The sequence below is a fragment of the Stegostoma tigrinum genome, chromosome 11, assembly GCF_030684315.1.
Source record: "Stegostoma tigrinum isolate sSteTig4 chromosome 11, sSteTig4.hap1, whole genome shotgun sequence".
Classification (NCBI taxonomy): Eukaryota; Metazoa; Chordata; class Chondrichthyes; order Orectolobiformes; family Stegostomatidae; genus Stegostoma; species Stegostoma tigrinum.
Genome location: NC_081364.1, coordinates 12,781,922 through 12,808,694, shown reverse-complemented (window position 1 = coordinate 12,808,694; position 26,773 = coordinate 12,781,922). Strand labels below are relative to the sequence as shown.

At 43.1% G+C, this 26,773-nt stretch overlaps 1 protein-coding gene across 1 annotated transcript in view; it reads left to right on the top strand.

Moving 5' to 3' along the window:
* Positions 1-26,773, top strand: part of uba1 (ubiquitin-like modifier activating enzyme 1) — a 296,167-nt gene that overhangs the window by 120,345 nt on the left and 149,049 nt on the right. Inside the window, exon 18 of the mRNA XM_048547326.2 lies at positions 8,866-8,940. Coding sequence (XP_048403283.1) covers positions 8,866-8,940 — 75 coding nt within the window. The remainder of the gene's footprint in view (positions 1-8,865; positions 8,941-26,773) is intronic.

Genomic DNA, 26,773 nt, shown 5'->3' with positions numbered 1-26,773 from the left:
GCCACCATGCCACCCAAATTTATTTTAAAGATAGCTGATGGCCTGGTGGTATTACCTCTAGACTATTATTCTGGGGACCCAGGTAATGCTCAGGGACCTGGGTTTGAATTTTGTCACAGCAGATGGTGGAATATGAATTCAAAACTTAAAAAAAAAACTGGAATTAAGAGTCTAATGATGATCATGACACTTCTGTAGATTGTCAGAAAAAGCCCATCTGGTTCACTAATGTCCTTTAGGGAAGGAAACTGCCATCCTTACCAGGTCCGGCCTATGTGTGACTCCACACCCATAACAATGTGGTTGCTTCCTAACTTCCCTCTGGGCAATTAGGGATGGGTGATAAATGGCCAGTGATGCCCTCTTCTTGTGAATGCAAAAAACATGGTAGTGGGTGCAAACGGTAGTGAGGGGAGAGGATGGGATGGCTGATGCCAGGCTCATCTCATTTCTTTACATGATGGCTCTCTTGCACTTCTGGAACCCTTTTGCTATAACTTGCATATATCTAATGCCTCAGAGTAGTTTCTTGGGAGCCAGCTTTAACAAAATTTGACAATGAACCACACAAGGAGCCGTTAGAACAAGCAATCAAAAGCTTGGTCAATGAAAAAGGTTTTAAGGAATGTCCTAAATGAGAGAGAGACAGATGGAGAGATTGAAGGGGGGAGTTCCTGAATGTGGTCAATAAACAGCAGAAAACACAGCTGCCAATAATGGAGAGAAGGTGATCAGGAATGCGAACGAGGCCATAGTTGTAAGGTTGAGGTGAGTGATGATCTCGAAGGGTTGTAGAGCTGGAGGAGGTTACAGAGATTGGAAGGGGAGTGAAGAAGCTTAGGAGGGGACTGACCCTCTTTCCTAAAAGGGAAGCTAGTAACTTAATTTTAAATTAATTCATTCATATCTTTTTGGATTGCCATGTTGCTCCCATTGACATAATTGTATTCTTGTGGAGTTAGTCAGGTTCCAGTTGTTACTTTTTTCTTCAAAATGCAAACATACCAGTTACACACAATAACGATGAAACTACATTTATGGGTTCTTCATTTGAATCTATGCCGTGGAGGGGGAAGGGTGTGGATGTAGTCAGTTAGCGCAGTTGCCTGGAAGGCTGGTTTAAAATGCGGAGTGATACCAACAATTCCCACGCTGGCTATGAAAGTCTCTCTTTCTCAACCTGTCCCATCACCTGAGGTGTGGTGATCCCCAAGCTAAGCTAGCACCAGCTATGTCTCTCTAATGAGAGAGCAGCCAATGGGTCTGGTAAGAATGTGGTAACTTGGTCTTTCTTTGATTCAGACAGTGTTCACTGGGAGCTCAGGATAGTCCATCCAAATCCTATCAGTGTTGTTTCAGACTGCCAACAAGTCATGGAACTCATATGTCTTATTTTGCCAAAGTTTGTATCGGCAGTAGGTTAAGATGGATTCTATAAAGGGTGCTCACACATCATATCACAACACCAGCCAGAGCCCAAACAAAGCAACTGTGAGATTTTTCGACTTTTCTGTCTTAGCTTTTCCAGTATCAAATTCTTTCCTGTCAAAAACACAATCTGGCTCAGGTGCCACGAGCTGAATAATGCTTATTTTTTAATTCATTGAAAGGCTAAATGAACACCAGCTGGTGAGGCCTCCCTACCTCCTGTGAGCTCACTGTTACACATTGGTCTTTTGTGACATTGCGCTAGGGGCAGGAGAAGGAAAGGTTAATCCAGAATGAAAACAAGAGGCTTTGTGTTGGCACGTGTGCAGTCGGAGGCTGGGGAGGATAGATTGCAGATTTAAAAGCAGGATGTAATCTGGAAAATATAGCTCTCAGTGGCCGTAACCCCCTCCCCTTCTACCCACCCCCTCATCCATACCAGCCCCACATACCAAAACAAAAGTACCGTTGGGTCAGGCTTTTAACATGCAAGAGCAGCCAGATGTTATAGACGGAATTCTTGCTGTTAAAAACAATTTTTTGTCTTGTTAAGGGTTTGAGTTTAGAAATTCCAAGTGATGCGAAGAGTTTTACTTTTTATTCAGCACCAGAGACTTCGGGCAAAACCAGGCAATGCGAATCAAGTAAAATGTGTTGTGTAAATTGCCGGGCAGTTCCTGAATCTGTGAAAATGGTGTGTTAACCTCACTTGATAGGCATTACCATAGAACATTTTGGTATTGCACTTCATCTCTTCACTCTAACTTTCTGAAAGCAGTAAATTGTTTAGAATGCCACAGTTCCACCCTTTCCCTTGCAGCATGGCACTGGTTAGTGAAGGTTTCACTGGGATTCTTAGCCTCTAAAAATCAACACCAAAACTCTCAGAGATAATGGGAACTGCAGATGCTGGAGAATCCAAGATAACAAAGTGTGGAGCTGGATGAACACAGCAGGCCAAGCAGCATCTCAGGAGCACAAAAGCTGACGTTTCGGGCCTAGACCCTTCATTAGAGGGGTCTAGGCCTGAAACATCAGCTTTTGTGCTCCTGAGATGCTGCTTGGCCTGCTGTGTTCATCCAGCTCCACACTTTGTTACCAAAACTCTCACTTTCTCAATACAAAGCTCACACCTACAGGGGAGTCTGATGTCCACCCCATTCCTTGAAAATAAACTAGAACAGTTGGCCAACCTACAACCTTCCTGCAGTTATCAGGTCAGTTCGCTCAGTTGGTTGGATGGCTGGTTTATGATGCTGGTTTCCAAATCCGACAGCATGAGTTCAATTACTGGACCAGCTTAGGTCACCACAATGGTCTCACAATTTCAATGTTGCCCCTCAACTGAGGCATAGTATCCCTCGGGTTAAACTCAGCACAAGTTGTTTCTCCCTAATCAGAAACTAGCCTAAAGTCCTCTGGGACGAGGGAAATTTTTACTTTTCCCCCTAACAATACCCATCCAACCTTGAATCCTCTGAGGGTGAATAGGCCTCAGGCTGGCTCAAGCCTGTTTGAGGCCCTTCAACTCTGCCTTTGTCACTGAAATACGGTGGTGGAGGGGCAGGAGGGGATAATGGAATGATGGAGGCCAGTGCTCATTCACAACCTCATACGAAAAGCAGAGCGAGGTATCTCCTTTTGGAGGGGTGTCCTCTAATTCCCAGACGCAACCTCCTCACAACAAGATGGTACCTCCCCTTTATTCCTCCCCACCCAGCTCCGTGCCCAGCCTACAGAGATGCCTCCTGCTCCCCCATGCCCATTGTCCCTCATCCGTCAGAGACTGAAATTCACAGAATAAGTGTGAGCCCAGCATTTGTATTCTGTTTTAAAGCAGAGTCATAGTGGACTCAAAACATTAGTTCTGTATCTTTCTCCCACAGATGCTGCTCAGTTTCTCCGGCTTTCTGTCTATTTGTTTTGGATTTCCAGCATCTGCAGTCCTTTACTTTTAATTCCACTTTCTCTGGGATGACTTTAAGTTGCAGCAGAGGCCACAGCTGAACACTGGCACCGCTGGGACAATTCAGATGGGCTGGCAGATCTTGAGGAACTGGATCTTTATTCCCTGAGAACAGACATCCCGCTCACTGCTTACTGAGGCTGCTCCCAGTGTATCGTTGCCGTGGGGCAGCTTTTTTAAAATCAGTTGGCTGAAGGCCAATATTTCTCAGTGTGGGGAGGGAAGCAAGCAATACCCTGCCTCCTCCAACCCTTATAAAATACAATATCTTAACTCAATGATCTCACTCACCCTCAAGGCTGCTTTTGCTTTTGCTTTTACACCAAATCTGTTTATCATTCTTTATCCCCTTCACTCCATCACTGGCACTGCCCTTTCAGCTCCTTCCCAGCAAGAGCTCTCTTCCCGCTTTCCAAAGCCCAACTGAAGACATTCTGTTCATCTCCCATACTTCCTTTTTGTCTGCCTATTACCTCTATTCTTCTGCATTCCACTTCTCCAATCAGCGAAGCACCATCTTTCCAAATTGAGAGCCACATGAGGGGTTTTGCGGGATATGGGCCAAATGCTGGAAAATGGGACTAGATTAATTTAGGATATCTGGTTGGCATGGACAAGTTGGACCAAAGGGTCTGTTTCTATGCTGTACATCTCTATGACTGTATGAATGTGGTCTTGGTATGCCTCCACAAACTGGCTTCTAAATCTCTTCCTCACTAAGACCATAAGATATAGGAACAGAAGTAGGCTGTTCCACCCCTCAACCCTGTTCTGCCATTCAATAGGATCATGGCTGATCTAACATTCCTCGCATCCACTTTCCTGCATTTTACTTGAGCATTCTTGGATGTCTCATGGAAACAAGGGGTGATTGACCACTGTACAAACATCATGTGCCATCATATGTAACTGACGTGTAACTTAGTTCTATCTACAAACCTTGATCTAAAATCCTTACTTCCCTTTATCTAACATAAGCCTATCAATCTGAGTCATTATGTTTTCAACTGAGTCTCTGAACGGTGTTTCAGAAAAGAAACTTCCAAGTTTTCACTATCTTTTGTTTGACAAAGTGTTTAGTGTCCCGCATTAACCTAGCTATAATTTTAAGCTTGTATTGCATATAGTCTACACTCACAATCAGAGAAAGTAGTTTTTCTCTCTCTGCCCTTTAAAACTCTTCAATCATCTTGAAATACCTCAAATAATCACTGCTAAAGGTCCTATCCTCCTGGGAATACACCAGTAGCCTAAGCAACCCGTCCACCCCTCCTTCTGTAATTGTTGGTAGCCCAGTCTCCTGGCTTACTACATCTGTTATTTAAACTCTAGCTTTTATGTTTAATTTACTAATTCATGGAATATGAACATCACTGGCAAGACCAACATTAATCATCTAAGTGGCTTCCTTGGTCATTTCAGAGACCAGATTGGTGTGAACCGCATTGCTGCATGTCAGGCATCTCATGTAAGCCAGACCTGGTAAGAATGGCAGAATTCCATCCCTAAAGGGCAGTGAAAGAGATGGACTTTTACAACAGTCCGTTGTTTCATGCGGTAGAACAGCATTTATGAGGCTGGCTTTCAATTCTAGATTTTATTCATTGAATTTAAATTCCACCAGCTGCAATGCCAGGACTCAAACTCATGTCTCCAAGGCATTAGCTTGGACCTCGAGATTGTGAGTCCATTGACAATACCATAATGCCATTATTGCCCTTCCCTACTTCACTGGTGGGAGTATAGCTTCAGTCATCATATCCTTACAATCTAGACTCTTATTCCTAAACGCCTCCCCATTTAAATCCATCAGGATATTTTCAAAACCTCCCATCCCTTCAAAATTGGAGAACTAATTGTATGAAATATCCTATTTTAGAGTGTGCATTCCATTCATGATATCGTTTTAATGTAATTATTTTGATGTCTCATGGAGCTCATGTGGAAAAGCTAAAGCTAAGTGGTAAGCCTTTTTCTGAAGAAGGGCCCAGACCCGAAGCGTCAGCTTTCCTGCTCCTCTGATGCTGTCTGGCCTGCTGTGCTCATCCAGCTCCACACCTTGTTATCTCAGACTCCAGCATCGGCAGTTCCTACTATCTCTGATAGGGCTAAGTGGTAATCTGATAGAGAGTTTTAGGATTGTGAAAGGATTTCACAGGGATGTAATAGAGAAATTGTTTCCACTTGAAGATAGGCCCAAATCTATGGGCTCTCATTATGAGACAGTTGTAGTTAAGACCAATTGAGAACTCAGGGCAAACTTCTCATCCAAAGAGTTAAGTGTTTGCTTAACATATGAGGAATGTTTGAGGACTCTGGGCCTATGCTCATTGGAGTTTAGACGGATGAGGGGGGATCTAATTGAAACTTTCAGAATACTGAATGGACTGGACAGAGTGGATGTTGGGAAGATACTTCCACTGGTAGAAGAGACTAGACCCCGAGGACACAGCCTTAGAGTAAAGGGAAGACCTTTTAGATCAGAGATAAAGAGAAACTTCTTCAGCCAGAGAGTGGTGAGTCTATGGAATTCACTGCCACAGAGGGCAGTGGAGGCCAGGTCATTAAGTACATTTAAGACTGGGATAGATAGGTTCTTGACTATCAAGGGAATCAAGGGTTACAGGGAGAAAGCAAGATAATGGGGTCGAGGAACTTATCAGACATGATTGAATGGTGGATTAGACTTGATGGGCCAAAGGGCCTAATTTTTGCTCTATGTCTTGTGGTCTTATTAGAATTTGAAACTTGTTATCGCAAGAAGTAGGTGAGGTGCAAGGAAAGGATGCTTTTGAGAGGAAGTCAGGAAAATGTGAGGGAGAAAGGAACAGAAGAAAGTGCTGATTGAGGTTGAATGTCAGAAGGTGAAAGGAAACTTAAATGCAGCATGAGATGTAACCTGAAGGAACTGTGGTGGTACAGGGATAAAGTCCCTATCTCAGGACTGAGAGGCCTGGATTCAAATCCCACCTGCAATTAGAAAATATCTCTTTAAGTAGCTTGGGCCATTTGGTTCAAAGGGACTTTTTTAAGTGTTGTCTATTCTTGCATTTTGTAATGGGTTCATCATCCCAAATTGATATTAAACCTGTACCAGTTATCTCAGGCTATGGACGAATACTGTCTCAGTGGAAAATTAACAGTGGGTCTAATTTCAACTCATGTGTAGGATTCACGCCCATATCCCCCAGAGTAGCAGATATTAGACCACAGTGTTAGGCATCTTCATTGTAGAGTCTCTGAGATGAATCAGCAATGTTGATTGAGAACTTGATGAGAATTCCTTTAGAATGTTTTACACTGAGCCTGGATGCTTTCTATGCAATCTTTTCAGAGATGTTGCGACACCTCTGAAGCAGCTGGAACTTGAATCCAGACCTTCCGACTTAGAGGTAGAGACATTATGACTGCTCAACAAAGACCCTCCTAAGCAAATCTATTCTGCTGAGACCCATTAATAGCAAATCTAATTCATTCAATGGTGTCTGACTGGCAGATCACTTGAAAGACACTCAAATGAATACTGATTGGCTTTGAACATCAAGACTCTGTGCCCCTATGTTGTGAAATTAGTACATCAGGGCTTGATAGTAGATTAAAGTGTATGATACAGATAAGAACTTAAATCAAGTACTGCATGCGCTGGAATGTTACCAAGCACAATTAACATGTACATTTCCCTTTATCACAATAGTAAAATCTATTGTACTAAACAGCAGCTCAATACTGCTTTAAACCCAAGCATGCAGGCTTTTAGCGAGCCTCATTATGGACTCCATCAAGTACTTGTTTAGCTTCCTTGATAAAATCCGCCCATTGGTGTGTTTTGATGCTTGTAGGTGGTAATTACACTTTTAACAAACAAGCAATTTTGTACAAGAGCAAACAATCATCTTGTACAATAAAACCAATCTGAAGTCAGAGTTAATGATCAATCCACAGTAATGAGGCTGTGGTAGATTTGCCACAGTCTTTGGATCTAAACCTTTAACAAAAAATAAAACTTTTTTTTTAAAAATAGACCTAACCAGTTGGTCCTCTTGTGGTGCAGTTGTAGTGACCCGACTTATGAATCAGGAGGCCTGGTTCAAGTCCCACCTGGTCTAATGATGCGTATGAATATCTCTGAACAGGTTGATTAGGAAAATATCTACACCTAACCAGTTAGAGCAAAGTACTCAACCTGCCTTTGTGCTCACCTAGTTAATATATTAGCAGCTAAGACAAATACTAGGATCCCCAACAGAAAATCCAGTATACCTTGCTCTTGATGCACACTGGGCTGACGTGACTTGTATAGATCCTATGCATTTATTTCTAAACATTATTCTTAACCCGTTTTTCCTTCAGTGATAAGTGTCCTGTCTATGCTGAGGTTACTTATCTCACCCGTGACAATGATACACAAGGTTGAAATTCCCAGAGCTGGAAAAAATTTTCCACGGATTGCACTGTTCGTCATTGTTCTCTGACGGTGGGAAGTGCACCCATGTGGTTGCTGGATGGAAATGGTACTGAGCTAAGTCATGATGCCCCATTTAGTTGAATAATCAGTCAGCAATCATTTTGTAAATGGATATTTCCTCAGAGAAGGGACTAGAGTACAATTGGCAGCCATCAAAGAGTTTGCAAAAAAAGCATGCAACCTTTTACATTATTGCCCCCGTAATGCATTCCTGCAACTCGCTTCAATCCAGAACCGCAGTGCAAAGATTTTTGATTGCTGAGAATAGCAATTGATTTACTTTGGAGCAATTTAGATCATTTTATCGGAAGCAATGCAATGTTTAGCTGTTTGGCATCATGCATGGACCCCAGGACTGTTGTCTTGGAAAAGTCAGGTCTGGCAGTGGAGAAAATAAACAAATTAACTTCCCCAGTTTAGAAAATAAGAAGAGTTACTAATGGACTCATTTCTGTTTCTCTCTGCACTAATGCTGCCAGACCTGCTGAGTTTCACCAGTTTCACCAGCACTTTGTTTTAATCAGACCTCCAGCATCTGATTTTATTAGAACAATTCAGTTAGTCATTGTTTACTCCGACATTTCAACAGTGGCGCCCCTTCAAAAGTGTTTCTTTGGCTTCACATTGCTTTGGAAGGTTGCGCAAGGTCCTACAGAAATACAAATTCTTCTTACAAGTTGAACTTGTCTCTGTAATCGTCGTACCATTCAGAGTTGCAGGTTCACTTTTAATTGGCAATGATACGAATTTATCAGTTGATCATGTTAGGCCTCACTGTTAAATAGTTAGTGAAAGCAAACTGTTGTGTGAGGAAACTGGAATTTGGAAGTTTGTTTTTATTTTGAAGGCGAAGGTAAAATTTGGCACTTGTGCTCAGGTATCAAAGACGTTTTCAAATATCATGTGTTAAAATGCTTGCAGTGATCACTTATGCAATAGCACTTTGTTTGGATTGAGTTTGCCAATGCTGGATTTCAACCTAATAAAATTCCTTATCTTATTCCAGCTTACACCGTCAGGAGTACTTTTCTGGTCCGGTCCTAAGAAATGTCCTCATCCGCTGGAATTTGATCCCAATAATGTAAGTGAACACTCCCAATCTGCAGTCGATGCTTTATTACAGCAAGGGAGTCATTTAAGAAATGGACAGTGACAATATTTCTTTTTGAGCGTTTTAAATTTCAGTGTAGATAATGGATGGCTAGTTATTCACTTGCCATAATTTACAGTGTACAAGTCAAACTGCCATGCAAGATGGCCCCATTTTTCCAAATCTATAAATGATCTTTTTACTTGTGCTCAGTGTTCGAATCAGCAACGACATGCCATATTCAACCACAATTTTTGTGTACCCACATGTTTACTTACTGGCACTTTATTGCTAAGTGTAAAGAATCAGGTGATCTGAGCAGTGTTGGAGCTTTAAGGCGTGCTTATTGCTTGTGTTGGAAGTGGAACACATTTCAACAAGCAAGAACCTCACACATCCACATCCATACAGTTCACATTTATACTCAGTCGGTCTCTATTTTTGAAGGGACTTTTTGGGGTCTCAAAGGTCAACATTTGCACTGACACCTGCTGTATAAAACTGGGGAAGGACTGTGTGGCTGGTAAGGAAGAAGGAAGCCCCTTCGCTCAGGTGAGCTTAGCTTGAGTTACTGATGCCCAGAGAAAAGTTATGGGGCAACTTTTTTTACACACAGATTGGTTCATGTGTGGAATGAACTGCCATAGGAAGTGGTGGATGCAGTACAGTTACAACAGTTGAAATACATTTGGATACATACATGGATAAGAAAGGCTTGGAGGGATATGGGCCAAGTTTAGTTCAAAGTTTAGTTTGGGAACATGGTCGGAGTGGATTGGTTGGATCGAAAGGTCTGTTCCCATGCTGTACAACTCTGTGACTCTATGAGCCTAGGTGTGAACTGGTGTCACTGTTTTTGATTTCCAATGTTGTTCATGAAAGGGTTGACGCTGAGGAGGACGATAAGCACAATCCAGTATGATGCTTGTGGAGAGAACAGCTCAGGATCAAAAATGAGTGAGCACTGACATCCGGTCCTCCTCAAAGTCTCTGTTTACAATATTTATCAGGCCTGTGTAACCCTTAACTAGTTGCTAATGGACAATAAACTATATTTTCTTAACTATAAGAGGCTCTTTTAGCAAGATGAGGAAGTAGGCTATCTCTAACACACCAGACCCTGTTGTTTCCTGCACTTACAGAAGATGGTGGCAAAAACCTTCATTGTAAGCATTTGCATAGAATGTAGACTGCTGGCACGCTCCTACAGCAACAGCAATATAAGAAGACTAAGTACTTTAATGAGGAGTTAAGGAACATTTAGAAGATAAACACGTGGCACATATGCCATGGTCAAAGATCACCAGTGTCATGGACAGGGAACCTATTGACCACTGCCACCTGAACTGGAGACAGGAAACTGTGGGCCTAATGATAATATAAATGTAGTTGGGAAAACATCTTGTGTGCATTAAACATTAAATTGATTGTCTCAATATGGGATTAATTGCACAGAAAATTGCCATCTGACCTCGAGGCCCTTGACAACTAAGTGTGAATGTTGTTCTTTGACTCGAGATTGAATGTCAGGCCTTTTTTGGTTCTCACGACTCTCCAAAGGCCAGATGTCAATGGTTTGTTCTCAAAGGATATCCTGTGCCAAGTAATCCCGTGGCTGGTGCTGCTGTTTCATGAGGAAACTCAAAAGAAACTCCACTCTGCCCAAATGTCACTGCGAATGTACCTCAGTTTCTACAAAGAGGAGAGCCTGGGAGTGGGGGGTATCAAACAGGGGAAAGGCTTAATGCATTGTTGTGAATGCAGCATCTTGTTAGTACATTGGATTTTCAACAGGCAGAAAAGCAGAGTCTTGTCATTTCTGTTGCCTTGACAACAGTACTTCTTTTAACTTGTTGACGTTTTCAGCTGTGCTGAAGTTCGAGGCTTTCAAGGAAGTGTGACCTCTGGTCCATTTAAACTGACCTCTACCTGATATCCTCCACATATTGTTTCATTCACACTCTGACTTCCTGTTTAACCTGGCAGCGCACATCAAATCTCCCGTTTTTGTAACTGGCGTTGGGGGAATAGCAATAAACGATTTTGATGAATCGCAACGGGATCTAACACACTCTCAAAATGTAGTGTGAACATTCAGCAGACGGAATTCTGCGTGGAATTGGAAAACCTACCAGTGCATTCCATTATTGTTAAACTTTGCAGGACTGAAAAGTGCTTTTTAAAGTCCACGTACTCCCATAACAAAACCACTACGAGGTTACAGGGGTCTAAGGGCTTACAATATGAGGATGGTTGCCTTCGTTTCTCAAAAATATAGAATATTGTGGAGTGATTTAAAAATGTGAGGAGATACATTTTGCTAGGAAGAATGAGGACATCCTAAATAATTTCATTTTAATAGACACACAAGAAGAGAGCAAGCCTGCAATGTTTGTACACAAATGTTTGAAGGTGTCAGGAAGAGGTAACAGAGCAGTGAGTAACAGCATCTGAGATCCTGCACTTTATATATAGAGGCCTGGAGTACAAAAGCCAGGAAGTTAAGCTAAATGTACATACTCCAAAAGATCATTTCAGCCCAGCTGGATTATTGTGTCCAATCTGCATATTTTAGGGAAACTGTGAGGTTTCGGAGGAGATCTAGGTGAGATTTACAAACGTGATTCCTGGGGTAAAGACCAAAAGAACTGCAGATGCTGTAAATTGGGAACAAAAGCAAAGTTGCTGGAAAAACTTAGCAGATCTGGCAGCATCTGTGAAGGTAAAAACAGAGTTAACGTTTTGGATCGGGCGACCCTTCGTCAGAACTGATTCCATGGATGAGAGATTACAACAGCAGTAATCAGACTAGAAAATTGGGACTATTCTTCGCAGAAAATAAGGATTAAGAGACAATTCAGACTCCACTATTGATTGGAGAAGGCTGATCAATTAGGGGAAAAGAAAGTTAAAGAGATGTGAACCATTCAGCCCCTTAAACTTGCACTATCGTTTAAGAAAATTGTGGCTGATCTGAAAGTGACCTTAACTCCACTTTGCTGCCTGTCCCACAAACGTTAACTTCCTTGTCAGTCAATGATATGTTGAATGACACTAACTTAGATCCATAGATGATGCAAGCATTCAATGCAATATGGACTTTGAGTGCACAAACATCCAATGTAAGAAAAAAAATCTAAAGGTAAGATCGACGATAAAAATAACAATGGAAATGTGGAATTTATTTACATTAGCAAAGCTGCCAATTAAGCCGTCCATATAACTCTTCCATAAGGAGTAGTCTTGATAGGAGTGGGATTAGAGGCTGTGTGATAATTATCAAATACTTCAAAGAACACAATGGTTCCTGTGTTGTGGGCAATGAGGGACATTCCAAAGAGAGAAGCCCTACTTGAATAATGGATGAATATTCCAGACTTTCCTTGGAGAAAATGCCTTGGGAGGTGAATTAGTTGGAGTCCCTAATGGGCTTCGGTGTCTCCCCATTGCGTGAACAGCCCCAGTGGATTGGTGGCCAACTCTCATTCCACACCTTATTCTGTCTGCGGCAACTGCATGAGAGTTCCATTGGGAGCGCCCCACAGGATAGAACTGACGAGACTGAGAGGATGATGAGTTGGAGGTGATTGAAAGAGTCAGGACTCAGCAACAGTCATTCGATAAAGGAACAGAGAAGGGGAATCGCTGTATTGGAAGTTTAGAGTGATTGGTCCTAACTCATCCACTTTGGGGAACGCCAAGTTGGAATCTTTGGGAATACCCAGAAGAGCTCAGTGAATGAGGATGAGTGAGATAAAGCTGTAGAGAGCACCTTTAGACAAGTAGTCCACTCTGATGGGAATTAACCACAAAGACTTTTTCTCATTCTCTACACTCGATGAGACAATTAAGTTGTGGCAATGCAGAATGGCCAGGTTTATGGAATTAGAGAAGAAATTACAATTGAAGATTCTTTTTCTTCTAGCATGGTATGTGGGCATTGCTGGCTGGGCCGTATTTTTTGCCCATCCCTGATCGCCCTTGAACTGAGTGTGTCAGTAGGCAATTTTAAAGGACAGTTAAAAGCCAACCACTTTGCTATTGGTCTGGAGTCACATCCAGGCCAGAATGTGTAAACGTTGGGGATTTCCTTCACTCAAGGACAGCAGAGAACCAGTTGGGGTTTCGCATTAAACAATGATGGTTTTTTGGTCATTTTGTTGAGACTAGTTAACAAATCCAGGTTCTATTCATTAAATTTTAAATTACACCATTTGCCAGGATGGGATTTATACCCTGTCCCCATGCTCACCATGGGTTTCTGGATTACTAATCCAGCAACATTAACATGATGCTAATATCTCACCTAAATTAACACAGATACAAGTTTGGTGAGCCAAATGGATTCCATCTGTGTTGTAATTGCTGGAGCATTTTTATAAAACACTGATGGGCGCTAATTGTTACAGATAGGATAATGCTAGCATGGCAGCGTCGGAGGAGCAGGAAAGCTGGATGTTTCGGGTCAGGACCCTTCTACAGAAAATTATTTTTCTTTCTCTTTGAAGAAGGGTCCTGACCTGAAATGTCAACTTTCCTGCTCCTCTGATGCTGCCTGGCCTGCTGTGTTCCTCCAGCTCCACACTGTGTTATCTCTAACTCCAGCATCAGCAGTTCTTACTATCTCATAATGCTAGCATGTCTCATTTTTCTGCAAAATTTGAAACTGGGCAGCTTATGAATATTTAGCAATATTCATGTTTTGTCATCAGTTTGGTTAAAGAGAAACATGACTGATTCAGTTCTCGTTTTTTAAAGATAGTAAACCTTACCCATTGTGGGCCTGGAGGAGCTGTTCTCCCACAGAACCTGTCTCTTTATGTTCTTCAATACTACTGAGGAAACTATTGACTTGTAGAAGTGATTGATGGGGCAAATCAGGGAACAGGCAATGATCCAAACAACGCTAGTTTTGCCCCACCCTGAAATCAATTTTCAGATTATGTGAGCATTGTAGCCATGAGTATTTCATGAGAACATAAGATATAGGAGGAGAAGCAGGCCATCTGGCCCCTTGAGCCTGCTCTTCCATGCAATAAGATCAATGGCTGATCTTTTCATGAACTCAGCTCCAACGACCTGCTCATCATAATCGTTAATTCCCTAACTATTCAAAAATCTATCTATATTTGCTTTTATTCAATGAGGTAGATTAAAATGCTTCACTGGGCAGGGAGTTCTAAGATTCACAACCCTTTGGGTGAAGAAGTTCCTCCTCAACTTAGTCCTCCATCTGCTTCCCCTTATTTTGAGGCTTAACCCCCCCCCCCCAAGTGGAAACACCTCCCTGCTTCGATCTTATCTATTTCCTCCATAGTTTTAATTAAAAGCACACTAGATATTACAGAAAGTACATAGAAATTACACTAAAGTTTAATGGAAACAGACCTACACAAGTGTTGCAGAGATAGTAGGAACTGCCGATGCTGGAGAATCTGAGATAACACGGTGTGAAGCTGGATGAACACAGTGGGCCAAGCAGTATCACAGGAGCAGGAAAGCTTGATGTTTCAGGTTGGGACCCTTCATATTTTGCTTGGGAACTCAGCAGCCCAAGGGTATCAATGTGGATTTCACAAGCTTCAAAATCTCCCCTCCCCCAACCACATGCCAAAACCAGCCCAACTAGTCCCCGCCTCCCTAACCATTCCTCCCACCTCAAGCCCCACCCCCATCCCCTACCCACTAACCTCATCCTGCCCCCCGACCTGTCTGTCCTCCCTGGACTGACCTATCCCCCCCCAACTCCCTACCTACATTCACCTTCACTGGCTCTAACCCCGCCTCTGACCTGTCTGTCTCCTCTCACCCTATCTTCTCCTTTATCCATCTTCTATCCACCTCCCCCTGTCTCCTTGTTTATTTCAGAATCCCCTTCCCCTCCCCCATTTCTGAAGAAGGGTCCCGAACTGAAACGTCAAGATTTCCTGCTCCTCTGATGGTGCTTAGCCTGCTGTGTTCATCCAGCTCCACACTGTGTTATTACACAAGTGTTGCTTTTGGTTTTAGATTTCTGTCATTGCCCATTTTGATTTAGTCAAGACTCAGCCCTGCCATCCCAGAAATTACATATGAAGACAGACTGGATTGGCTAGGACGATATTCACTGAGGTTTAGAAGAATGAGGGGAATCTCATAGAAACCTATAAACGTTTAAAAGGACTAGACAGGGTTAAACGTAGGAAGGATGTTCGCAATGCCTAGAGGGCGCAGACTAGAGGCTACCATCTAATGATACAAGGTAGGCCATTGAAGACTTCACACAGAGAGTGGTGAACTTCTACCACTGAAAGTGCTTGAAGCCAAAGCATTGAGTGGCCTCAAGAAGGTGATAGACACAGCTCTTAGATCTAAAGGGATCAAAGTGCATGAGGAGAAATTGAGAATGAGGTACTGTGTTGAACGATAAGCAATGATCAACTTGAATAGCTCAAAGGGCTGAATGGCCTAATCCTGCTCCAATTCACTATCTTTCCAATATATGAACCCCAGGCCTGAACTAGCCTGTTTCAGATAATATAAGATTTTTATTTTTAACCCTTTCATTTTTGATAACTCCAGTTTTAGAACTGAATGAATTGCAGAAAGAGGGCTGTCCTGGAAATGTTTCCTTTCCTTCCCACAGTTTGTGAATTTTGTTTTGTGTCTAAGTTGTATTTCACAGTGTGCCATTATCCGTGGTCTGCTGTTAAATCATGCAAGAACTGACAGTCAGACTTCCTGGATGTAGATTTTACTGCACTGCAGATCTCTAGAAACTCCAGCAAGCGGATATGTGATACTTAATACGTCTGACATGAATGTTGGACATTCAACACCCAATTATAAGCAGTAAGCAAAACCGATTACTAATACCTGTTACTGTAAATCAACCCTGTGTGGGTTTGAATTGTTTGAAGTGTTAACGAATAATGCTCCACCTCAACAAGAAATTTGAAAAGACCACTCCTATTTCTCAATGAGGATTGAGTCATTGCTGTAGATAGTAATATGTCTAATGTTTAACACATAGCCTGTGCATACACGATTGGGATTATGAAAAGATGAGCAGTTGCACACACCTCAATTTGTAACCTTAATATCAAAGCAGCAATAGATGTGCTGGTGTACTGTGTAATTACTTCATGGAAGGGCTTCTTAGCATCGTAAAATGAAGTAGACACCGCGTGCGTTTTCCCTATTCCCCATTCCTTTCTTTCTCTCCCCTTCCCTTCTCAGGTGCCTGATTGCCTACATGTCATAGTTCACCCAATCATTACAGCATCGTTGAATTCATGAATTGCATCTTTTCTTCATCTGATTGCTGTCAATCTGCCAGTTCCTGTGCGTAGCACCTCGAGCCATCCGCAACCTGTCACTTGACAAGTGTTACCGGGGCAAATTAAACCCATCTTTCACAGAAACAAAGCACAGGGTTTTCCATTCTCAGTTCATTCAATTCCTTCCCTCTGAGCACCTGCACAGTGAAGTACTCTGTGATGTATTGAGCTGATAAGCCATGTGTCTGCCATTCACAAGTAAAGTTAATAATGAGGTTCATATCTCTGATGAAGGGTCTAGGCCTGAAACGTCAGCTTTTGTGCTCCTGAGAAGCTGCTGGGCCTGCTGTGTTCATCCAGTTTCACACTTTATTATCTTGGATTCTCCAGCATCTGCAGTTCCCATTATCTCTCATATTGCCATATCTTTGCAAGCCCAGACCAGACAGATGGCAGAGTCCAGGCAGGTGATAGAGTAGGGGCAGGACAGAGGGTGGTGATGGTGGTTTATTTTCTGACAAAATTCCTCAGCAGTATGAGAAAGCCTATGCTTCTGAAAGCTAGGGAAATGAATGGGGAAGTATACAGCCTCTGAACCGAGCTGGTGACTGATTTCCGGTTATGAACTCCACGGTCACAACAGCAGTGTTCTACTTTAATTGACTGCAGTTATTCTTGGAAACTACACAGACTTTAAGGTTAATTTCTGTAAATAGAATAAGATAAAGTTCTGAGGAAGGGACACCAGACCTGAAGCGTTAACTCTGTTTATTTTCCTTCACAGATGCTGCCAGACCAGCTGGGCTTTTCCTGCAATTTTTGTTTTGTTTCCTGATTTACAGCATCCACAGTTCTTTTGTTTTTTATTAAGAGAAAGTGCAGTGCTATTCAGTTCCATTGGTGTCTCAAAGAGCTCCAATCCAGCTCGAAAATGCAGCAATTCAAAGTGTCAGGAGACCAAATTCAGGGAGAAACAAAAGTGTAACTGCTTCAACTACTTCAGGTTAGTGGTGGGCACTGTACCATCTCAGCACTACATGCAGCTGTAAAGCAACAGAAAAGAGCTAGAGGATGCTAGAAATTTACAGCAGTTCAAGGGGAGAATACTTTTTGGGCAATGGACAATGGTATCCTGGAATGCATTCCTTGTAAAGATGATAGAAACAGATTGAATAATTGCATTATAAGCATTTAGATAAATGTTCAAAGGGCTGAAAATTCGAAGCAATGCTGGGTAAGGAGTGGGAATTGTGACTAATTGGATAGTTTTTTGTAAGATCCAGTACAGATAAGAGGTTGAATGGCCTCTTCATTTTTTTTCATAGAATGTGGGTGTCAATGGCAATGCGAGCATTCATTGCCCATCCCTAATTTTCCTTGAACCTAGTGGCTTTTACAGTCACTTCAGGGGACAGTTAAGAGCCAACTACATTGTTGTGTATCCATAGTAAAATTTAGGCCAGACCAAGTAAGGATGGCAGATTTCATTCCCTAATGGGCATCAGTGACCCAGGTCAGTTTTTACGACAGCATCACTATCTTTCAATTCCAGGCTTAATCATTAAATTCAGTTTCCACAAGTAGCCACAGTGAGATGTGAACCCATGATCCCAGAATATTAACCTGGAGCTGCTGGATCACTCTCCCAGTGACATTACCATTGTGCCACCATCTTTCCCGCTCTGCACTGTAAGATTCTGTAATTCAAGGAGAGTCCCTCGGTGCCCATAAAGAGAACAAAAAGGGCAAAGTACTGTGGATGCTGGAAATCTGAAATTAAAAAACAAAAAGTACCTGGAGAAGCTCAGCAGGTCTGGCAGCATCTGTGGAGAGAGAGAAACAGTTAATATTTGAGTCTAGTATGATTCTTTTTAAGGACACCATTAAGACAACAGGTGGGTTAATATTTCACATCAGACCATTCTATCAAGGAGCAGCATGTGAAGTACGAACTTGTCTTTTCACAAATCCCTGTGGACTTGTTGTGTCTTTGCAGCATTTTCCATTTTAACCACTGCTCAAAGTGATGTATTTAAACACTGAGACTGACCATGAAATGGGATAGAGTGAAATGATGCAGCTAACAAACAATTCAAAGGAGTAATATCCAGTAAAACATTCACTAATCCAGATGGCATCGGAGGAGCAGGAAATTTGACATTTCGGGTCTGGACCCTTCTTCAGTCCCTTTTTCTGATGAAGGGTCCAGACTTGAAACGTCAACTTTCCTGCTCCTCTGATGCTGCTTGGCCTGCTGCGTTCATCCAGCTCTACACCTTATTACCTCAGACTCCAGCATCGGCAGTTCCTACTATCACTAATCTAGATGACTGTGATGATACAATTCATCCCCAACGATCTTGCACATTTTAATTTAGAAATCACAGTCCCAAAAGCGAAAACTGTATCACTGGTACCAACATATCCTAAGTAATGTGCAAGGGTGCAAATATACTTAGGCATCTCCAACAGAAATAAACAATTTCTATAATGCCTTCAGTGTTTTAAAATCTCCCAAAGCATCTCAGAGGTGACAACAAGGTGTGGTTTTTAGGCATAGGAAGAATTGAGGGAATAATGATATTCCAGCAAGTGGATTCGAGTATTAAATTTGAAGCTTTGGAGGATTGGGAGCCAATAAGATCATTAAGGAACTGATTATTGGGCAAGTTTGACTGAGTGAAGGGCAGTGTCCTGGATGAGCAGGTGTGCACAAACAGTGGAGAATCTGGAGGCCAGCCAAAGAAGCAGCTGAATAACCAGAATGTGTAGGGTGGTGACAAAGATACAGTGGGCTTAGGTGGGAACAGGAGCAGATTATGAGCCCAGTGGACCAGCAGCGATAGGCACTAATTGTCCAACTCCCAAAGAGCTGAATGACCACATTCTGTGTTGCGCTGCACAATACTATGATTACATGATTCTGTGGTGTCCGAAAGGGTGATCTTTTTGGTCAGTGAGAATTTGAAGTCAGACACTCGGCTTGGGGTCAGACGAGAGGTCATGATGCCGCAACTGGGGGCAGCCTCCACAAAATCCCTGCTAAGACAGCACAAGCAGGGGACTGAGTGAGAGACATTAGCCTGTGTAAGAACAACTTCGTCTGGAATATATGTCAGTTCTGCAACTAATCAAACGAAGGTAGTTCTTCTGAAATCTAACCGCATAGCGTGTTAACTGTTCTTGCGTAAAACATAATTATCGTCAAAAATGTCAGAAAGCAATGGATTGGCCACCTGGCTTAGTTAGAGATGGAAATGCGAGGTATTGCAGTGTCAGAGTGTTTTTTTGAAACAGGATTGCAGTAAATGATAGCTCAAACTGCTGTCTGTATTACCGTTTCATTTTCCTTTAAATTTCTGCATCAGTGCAGGCTTGCCCCAACCTGTCTAGTATCAGTTGAAACTGCAAGTATTTTCCTGGTTTATCATTTCTAATAAACCACTCACCTTTTGCTAGGTTTGGGACGCAGCAGTTTTTTATTGGTTAAACTTTCAATTTGTTTTGATTTTCATACGTGAATTGTTGCCGAAGAAATTCTGTTCTGATTGCTGTTCAGACATAATATCAACAGTTAGGACTCTAGCCTCTGAGTTTTATTTAAATTCATTCATGTGATGTGGGGCATTACTGGCTGGACCACCAATAGCTGTCCATCCCTAGTTGCCCTTTGAGGATGTGGAGGTGCCGTTTTTGGACTGGGGTTGACAAGGTCAGGAGTCACACGAAACCAGGTTATAGTCCAACAGGGGTTTATTTGAAATCATAAGCTTTGGTAGCACTGCTCCTTCGTCAGGTGACCTGACAAAGGAGCAGTACTGTGAAAGATTGTGATTGCAAATAAGCCTGTTGGACCATAACCTGGTGTTGTGTGACTCCTGACCTTGCCCTTTGAGGAGGAGGTGATGAGCTGCCCTCCTGAATTGCAGGTAAGGAGGATATTCCAGGATTTTGACCCAGCAACACTGGAGGAACGGCAATATGTTTCCAAGTCAAGACGGTGTCTGGCTTGGAGAATGATGGTGCCCCTGTGTATCTGTTGCCCTTGTCCTTCTAGATGAAAGTGGTTGTGGGTTTGGAAGCTACTGTATAATGAGCCTTGGTGAATAATACGGTGGATCTTGTGGATAGTACATACTGCTGGTACTGTGCATTGTTGCGAATGTGGTGTCAATCAAGTGGGTGGATGAACACAGCAGGCCAAGCAGCATCTCAGGAGCACAAAAGCTGACGTTTCGGGCCTAGACGAAGGGTCTAGGCCTGAAATGTCAGCTTTTGTGCTCCTGAGATGCTGCTTGGCCTGCTGTGTTCATCCAGCCTCTCATTTTATTATCTTGGAATTCTCCAGCATCTGCAGTTCCCATTATCTCTCAATCAAGTGGGCTCCTTTTTCCTGAACGGTGCCAAACTGCTTGAGTGTTGTTAGAACTGCACCCAGCCAGGAAAGTAGAGAGTACTCCATGACACTCTATCACACTGACCTGTGCCTTGTAAGTGATGGACAGGCTGTGGAGAGTCAAGAGGTAATTTACCCACTGCAGTATTCCTAACCTCTGACCTGCTCTTGTACGCACTATATTCGTATGCCCAGTCCAGTTCAGTTTCTGGTCAACGGTAACCCCCAGGATGTTGATAGTTAAGAGGTTGGCCATTGAACATTTTGTGTGGTTGCACTTGTGCAAAGTCTGGCTAACCATGTTAACTTTCCCATGATATACAGAAGGCTGACCAGTGCACTATATTGCCAACTGTGTCGTATACGAGCTTTCAGGGAAAGGCATTGCTCTAGGAAACTCTTATCCCACCTCCTCATATTATCCAGTGACATTGACCTGCAAACGTCTGCCTCCTTAGCAGACAGCTGGTTCTAGGAAGTATTGATTGGAGTTTGAGTAGCAGACACAATCTCCCCAGTTGTCTGTTTACATGGACTGCTTTCCAGCCTTGCTGAGGGAGAGCTGAGCCAATTGTACTCACCAAAACTACTGCTGTATGCAGCTCAGGGTCAAGACGTCTCTGTAAGAGACATGGTGAAACTGCAAATGGAGATCGTTCCATTCTCCCACTTTAAGGAAGCAAATTGAAACCTGGAGAAATGCAAGCATTTGGCAAAATCCAAACCTCTTTCAAGTTTTCTCAAGACATTCTGCTTTTACTTTCTGTAACTCAGTTTGCATTCAGAAATAGACTGGAAACACACCTCTCTTGTATTTGTGTTGATCTTATTCTTCAATAAATGTCAATTCATTAAGGTGTTTAACGTGGCTCCACCTGTCTGAAATCACAGTTTGAGGAAAGCCACAAGTTTCTTATTGCGAAAGGTTTTCCAAGGCTTTCCGGAGAGGTGATGTCATCTTTGACAGTTGCAGCTTTTTCTTCAATGTTTAAAGGTAAACACCTCACCTACTTTCGCTTTGCGTTTTCCCTCTGAGGTGGGGCATGAACAGCACAGCAGCTGAGCAGTCTAGTCCCCAAACGTTGGCCACGCCATCGTCAGCTGCTTCATCAGTGACCTTCCCTCCACCAGAAGGTCAGAAGTGGGGATGGTCGCCAATGATTGCACAATGTTCAGCACCTTTCGCGACACCTCAGATACTGGAGCAGTGTCTAATTACTCGAAAACCTAGACAACATCCAGCCTTAAACATTTGCAGCACGCAAGTGTCCAACAGTAGAGTATCTAATTATCTCTCCATGACATTCAATGTTGTTACCATCTTTGAATCCTTCACTATCAATGCCTTGAGAGTTATCATTAGCCAGAAACTGAACTGGACTAGCCATAAAATACCGTGGCGACAAAAGTAAGTCAGAGACTGGGAATTCTGAGGAAGATGACGCAGCTCCATATTCTCCAAAACCAATCCACGTCTACAAGGCACAAGCCCGGACTGTGATGGATTACTTTCCACTTGCCTGGATTTAGGGGACACGGTGGCCTAGTGGTATTATCAGTAGGCTGTAAGTCTAGAGACCCAGTAACATTCTGGGGACGCAGGTTTGATTCCCACGATGGCAGGTGGTGGAATTTGAATTCAATTAAACAAAAAAAAAGTCTGGAATTTAGAATCTAATGATGACCACAAATCTGTTGCCAATTGTTGGGGAAAAATGCATCTGGATCATTCAGAGGAAAGAACTGTCAACATTACCTGGTCTGGCCTACGTGTGACTCCAGGCCCACAGCAATGTGGTTGACTCTTAATTTCCTCTGGGCAATTAGGGTTGGGTGATGAGTGCACCTTAGCCATTGAAGGTCTCACATCATGAATACATTTTTTTACAAATTAGTCTGGCTTTGACAATACTGATCAACTCAGCTGCATTCAGCACTAAGCAGCTTACTCAATTGGCACTCTATCCAACTTCTTAAAAGTTCATCCCCTCCATCCTATCCCTAGTAGCTGCAATGTGTACCATCTATAAGATGCACCTCAGATTCACCAAGGTTCCTTAAATCCATGCCCGCCACCAAGGATAACATCAGCAAGTACATGGAAACATCACTACCTGCAACAAAAACAGAAGTTGTTTTTCAATAAAAAAAAACTCAGCAGGTCTGCCAGCTTCTGTGGAAAGAAAACAGAATTAATGCTTCAGACCCAGCGACCCTTCTTCAGAACTGAAGAGCCACCTGCAAGTTTCCGTCCAAATCACTCACCTTCCTGACTTGGAAATAAATTGCTGCAGCTTCACTGTCACCGATTCCAAAGCCTGAGTGGGTGTCCCTGCATCTCATGGACTGCAGTGGTTCAAGAAGTTGACTCATCACCATCATTTCGAGTCAATTAGTTGATGAGTATCAAATAATGGCCTTGCCAGAGATTCTGACATGCAATGAAAAATCTTTTGAAGCAAACACTGTAAGCCAACGAAGAACATCTGGGGATGAGTTCCTCTCAAATTTTAGTTCTCCTTTTATTTGTCGAATAGGAACTGAGCCAATGGGCCATCCTTTATCCAGTTAGGAAAGTCAGAAGTCTTGAAGGGTAGAAGTTTAACCCTGTTGCTGTTTGACCATAGAATCTCTACAGTGTGGAAGTCAGCCATTCAGCCCGTCAGGTCCACACCAACCCTCCAAAAAGCATCCAACTGAGACCCCTGTAACCCTGCATTTCCCACGGTCAATCCTTCTAACCTGCACATCTTTGGAGTGTGGAAGAAAAGCAGAGCACCCGGAGGAAACTTGCACAAATACAGAGAGAACGTGTAAACTCTACGCAGACAGTTACCTGAGGGCAGAATCAAACCCAGCTCCTGAATGCTGTGAGGCAGCAGTGCTAACCACTGAGCCACCGTGCCACCCCGATCAATGATGGCTCAATATAAGCCAATGTTAGCTTTTTATTTGTTCATGGGATGTGGGCATCACTGGCTGTACCAGCAATTATTACCGTAATTTCCCAGAGGGCAGTTAAGAATTGACCACATTGGTAATGGCCTGGAATCTCATGTAGGCTAGACTGGATAAAGACAGAAGTTTCCTTCTCTAAAGGGCACAAATGAACCAGATGAGCTTTTACAATAATCATTAATGGTTACATGGGCACTGTTAGGCTAGTTTTAATTCAATATTTTTAAAATTCATGTTTCACGATCTACCATAGTGGGATTTGAACACATGTCTCCAGAAAAATAGCGCAGAAAGGTATGGAACTGTGTTACCTTTGAAACTGCCTGTGGATGAGTTGTGTCACATGTTCCTGAGTCTTTATTTTTATTCATTCATGAGATGTGGGTGTTGATGACCAAGCCAGTATGTATTGCCCATCCCTAATTGCCCAGAGAGCAGTTAAGAGTCAGCCACATTCGTGTGGGTCTGGAGTCACATGTAGACCAGACCAGGTGACGAAGTTCCTTCCCTAAAGAGGATTAGTGAACCAGATGAGTTTTTCCTACGATCAACTCAGGAACATCATCAGACTCTTAATTCCATATTTTTATTGGATTCAAATTCCACCGTGGCAGGATTCAAACCTGGGTCCCCAGAGTCACCCACATTGCGGTGACTCTGGAGTCACACGTAGACCAGACCAGGCAAGGATGGCAGATTTCCTCTCCTGAAGGACATCAGTGAGCCAGGTAAGATTTTTCAACAATCGACAGCGATTTCATGGTCACCGTTAGACTCTCAGTGGATGAGAGCAGTAATTCCAAAAATAGCCATGGAACCATTAAAAGATAATGCAAAAAGGAAAGATTTATGCGTCTCCCAAAGAAAGGGACATAAAGTGCATGGAACAATTGACAAATGACGACTAGAAAAGACTGGAGAGTTCAAGGTGGGTGGGCTGAATGAATAATTTGACCATGTTTCCCCACCCTAATGATACAATCTTAAATACTGTCAATGGGCTGCAGCCCTGTAATCATTCTGAGCATTTGAACAAGGAACAAGAGTAGGACATTCAGCCCTTTGAACCTGCTCCAACAAAATACAATCATGACTGATCTGGTTTTAAACTCAATTCTACACTCCCGCATATCCCCAAGAGCTTTTCATCCCCTCAGTAAGCAAGGATCTATCTTCCTCTGCCCTAAACATGTTTAAAGATTTTGCGTCCAGCGCTTTTTGAGAAAGGGAATTCCAAAGGTTGCATTTGTTTAGTGCCACATCAAGCTTTGCAGATGGTGAATGGCATTGAAATGTGCTGATTGGTATTAATGCAGGAAATGTGAGTGAGGTGGGGCGTCATTTTATCTTCGGTGAGATCTCTGGATCAGAGTCACAGCTGGTTAACAGTTCAGTCAGTGTCCTTTATCCGGGCAGTTTGCGTTTTGCAGGTGTTTTTAAGGCACAGATGTATTTACTATTAAAGCTCTACAGCTGGATGCATTAATGCTGAATCCAATAGGCCATTGTTTGCTCGTCCCCACCAACCAGACTTCTAGCTCAGTTCCAGAGTAAGAAGTGTAATAATTTTTTATAATCCATTCATGAGCGTGCAGTTAGAATTTCACAATCCTGTCTCTCCCACTCCTTCAGATAATTAGCTCTTGTATTCTAATTGTTCTACTTTTGCCCTTATAATTTCTGATTCCTCCTTCATAACAAACCATGAGGACCTAGTTCTACCACCTTAAAACACCACAAAGTGGACTAACCCAATAACACAGGCATTCCAAAAGGATTGTTCTACTCAGGTGATGAGGACGTAAGAAATAGGAGCAGGCCATTCAGCCCATCAAGCCGGCTGCACCATTCAATAAGAACATGGCTGATTTGATTTTGATCTCAACGCCAAATTTCTGCCTTGACTCCATTGTCAATCATAAAGCTATCTCACTCAGGCTCGAATGCATTCAATGACCTGCCTCTATTCCTCTCTAGGGAGGAGACTCCCATAGAATCAATTGTTGAATTGTTACAGTGCAAAAAAAGGCCCTTCAGCCCATCAAATCTGTGCCGGTCAAAACCAAACACCTAGCTATTCTAATCCCCTTTAAGAGCAGGAACCGTTATCCACATCCAGGTTCTCATGATTTTGAAAACCTCTATTAGATCTGCTGTTGGCCTAATTATTATGACCTTTATTTAGTATATCTCTGAGAGAAGAAATTTCTCCTTCATCTCTGTCTAAAGCAGGCAACACCTTTTAGTTAACCAGCTCCCTGAGGATCTGGATTCCCCCCAAGGAGGGGAAACATCTCCCCAGCATCTATCCTGTCAAGGTCCCTCAGAATCCTAGTCTATCTGAATCAGCTCACGTCTCATGGCCCAGGTGAACTGAAGGTTGGGGTGGAAGGTGTTGGTGAAGTGGATGAACTGTTCGAGCTCCTCTGGGGAGCAAGAGGCGGCACCGATACAGTTCACCTGGGCCATCTCCAGCACATCCCTCACCTTCCTGGACCTCTCAGTTTCCATCTCAGGCAACCAGCTTGTAACTGATGTCCATTTCAAGCCTACCGACTCCGACAGCTACCTAGAATACACCTCCTCCCACCCACCCTCCTGCAAAAATTGCATCCCCTATTCCCAATTTCTCCGCCTCCATCGCATCTGCTCCCACGATGAGGCATTCCACTCCCGCACATCCCAGATGTCCAAGTTCTTCAAGGACTGCAACTTTCCCCCCACAGTGGTCGAGAACGCCCTTGGCCGCGTCTCCCGCATTTCCCGCAACACATCCCTCACACACCACCCCCGCCACAACCGCCCCAAGAGGATCCCCCTCATTCTCACACACCACCCCACCAACCTCCAGATACAACGCATCATCCTCTGACACTTCCACTATCTACAATCCGACCCCACCACCCAAGACATTTTTCCATCCCCACCCTTGTCTGCTTTCCGGAGAGACCACTCTCTCCGTGACTCCCTTGTTCGCTCCACACTGCCCTCCAACCCCACCACACCCGGCACCTTCCCCTGCAACCACAGGAAATGCTACACTTGCCCCCACACCTCCTCCCTCACCCCCATCCCAGGCCCCAAGATGCACCTGCGCATCTGCCAATGTGGTGTACTGTATCCATTGTACCCGGTGTGGCTTCCTCTACATTGGGAAAACCAAGCGGAGGCTTGAGGGAGGAGCTGGCCAAAGTTCAATGGTTCAATACCC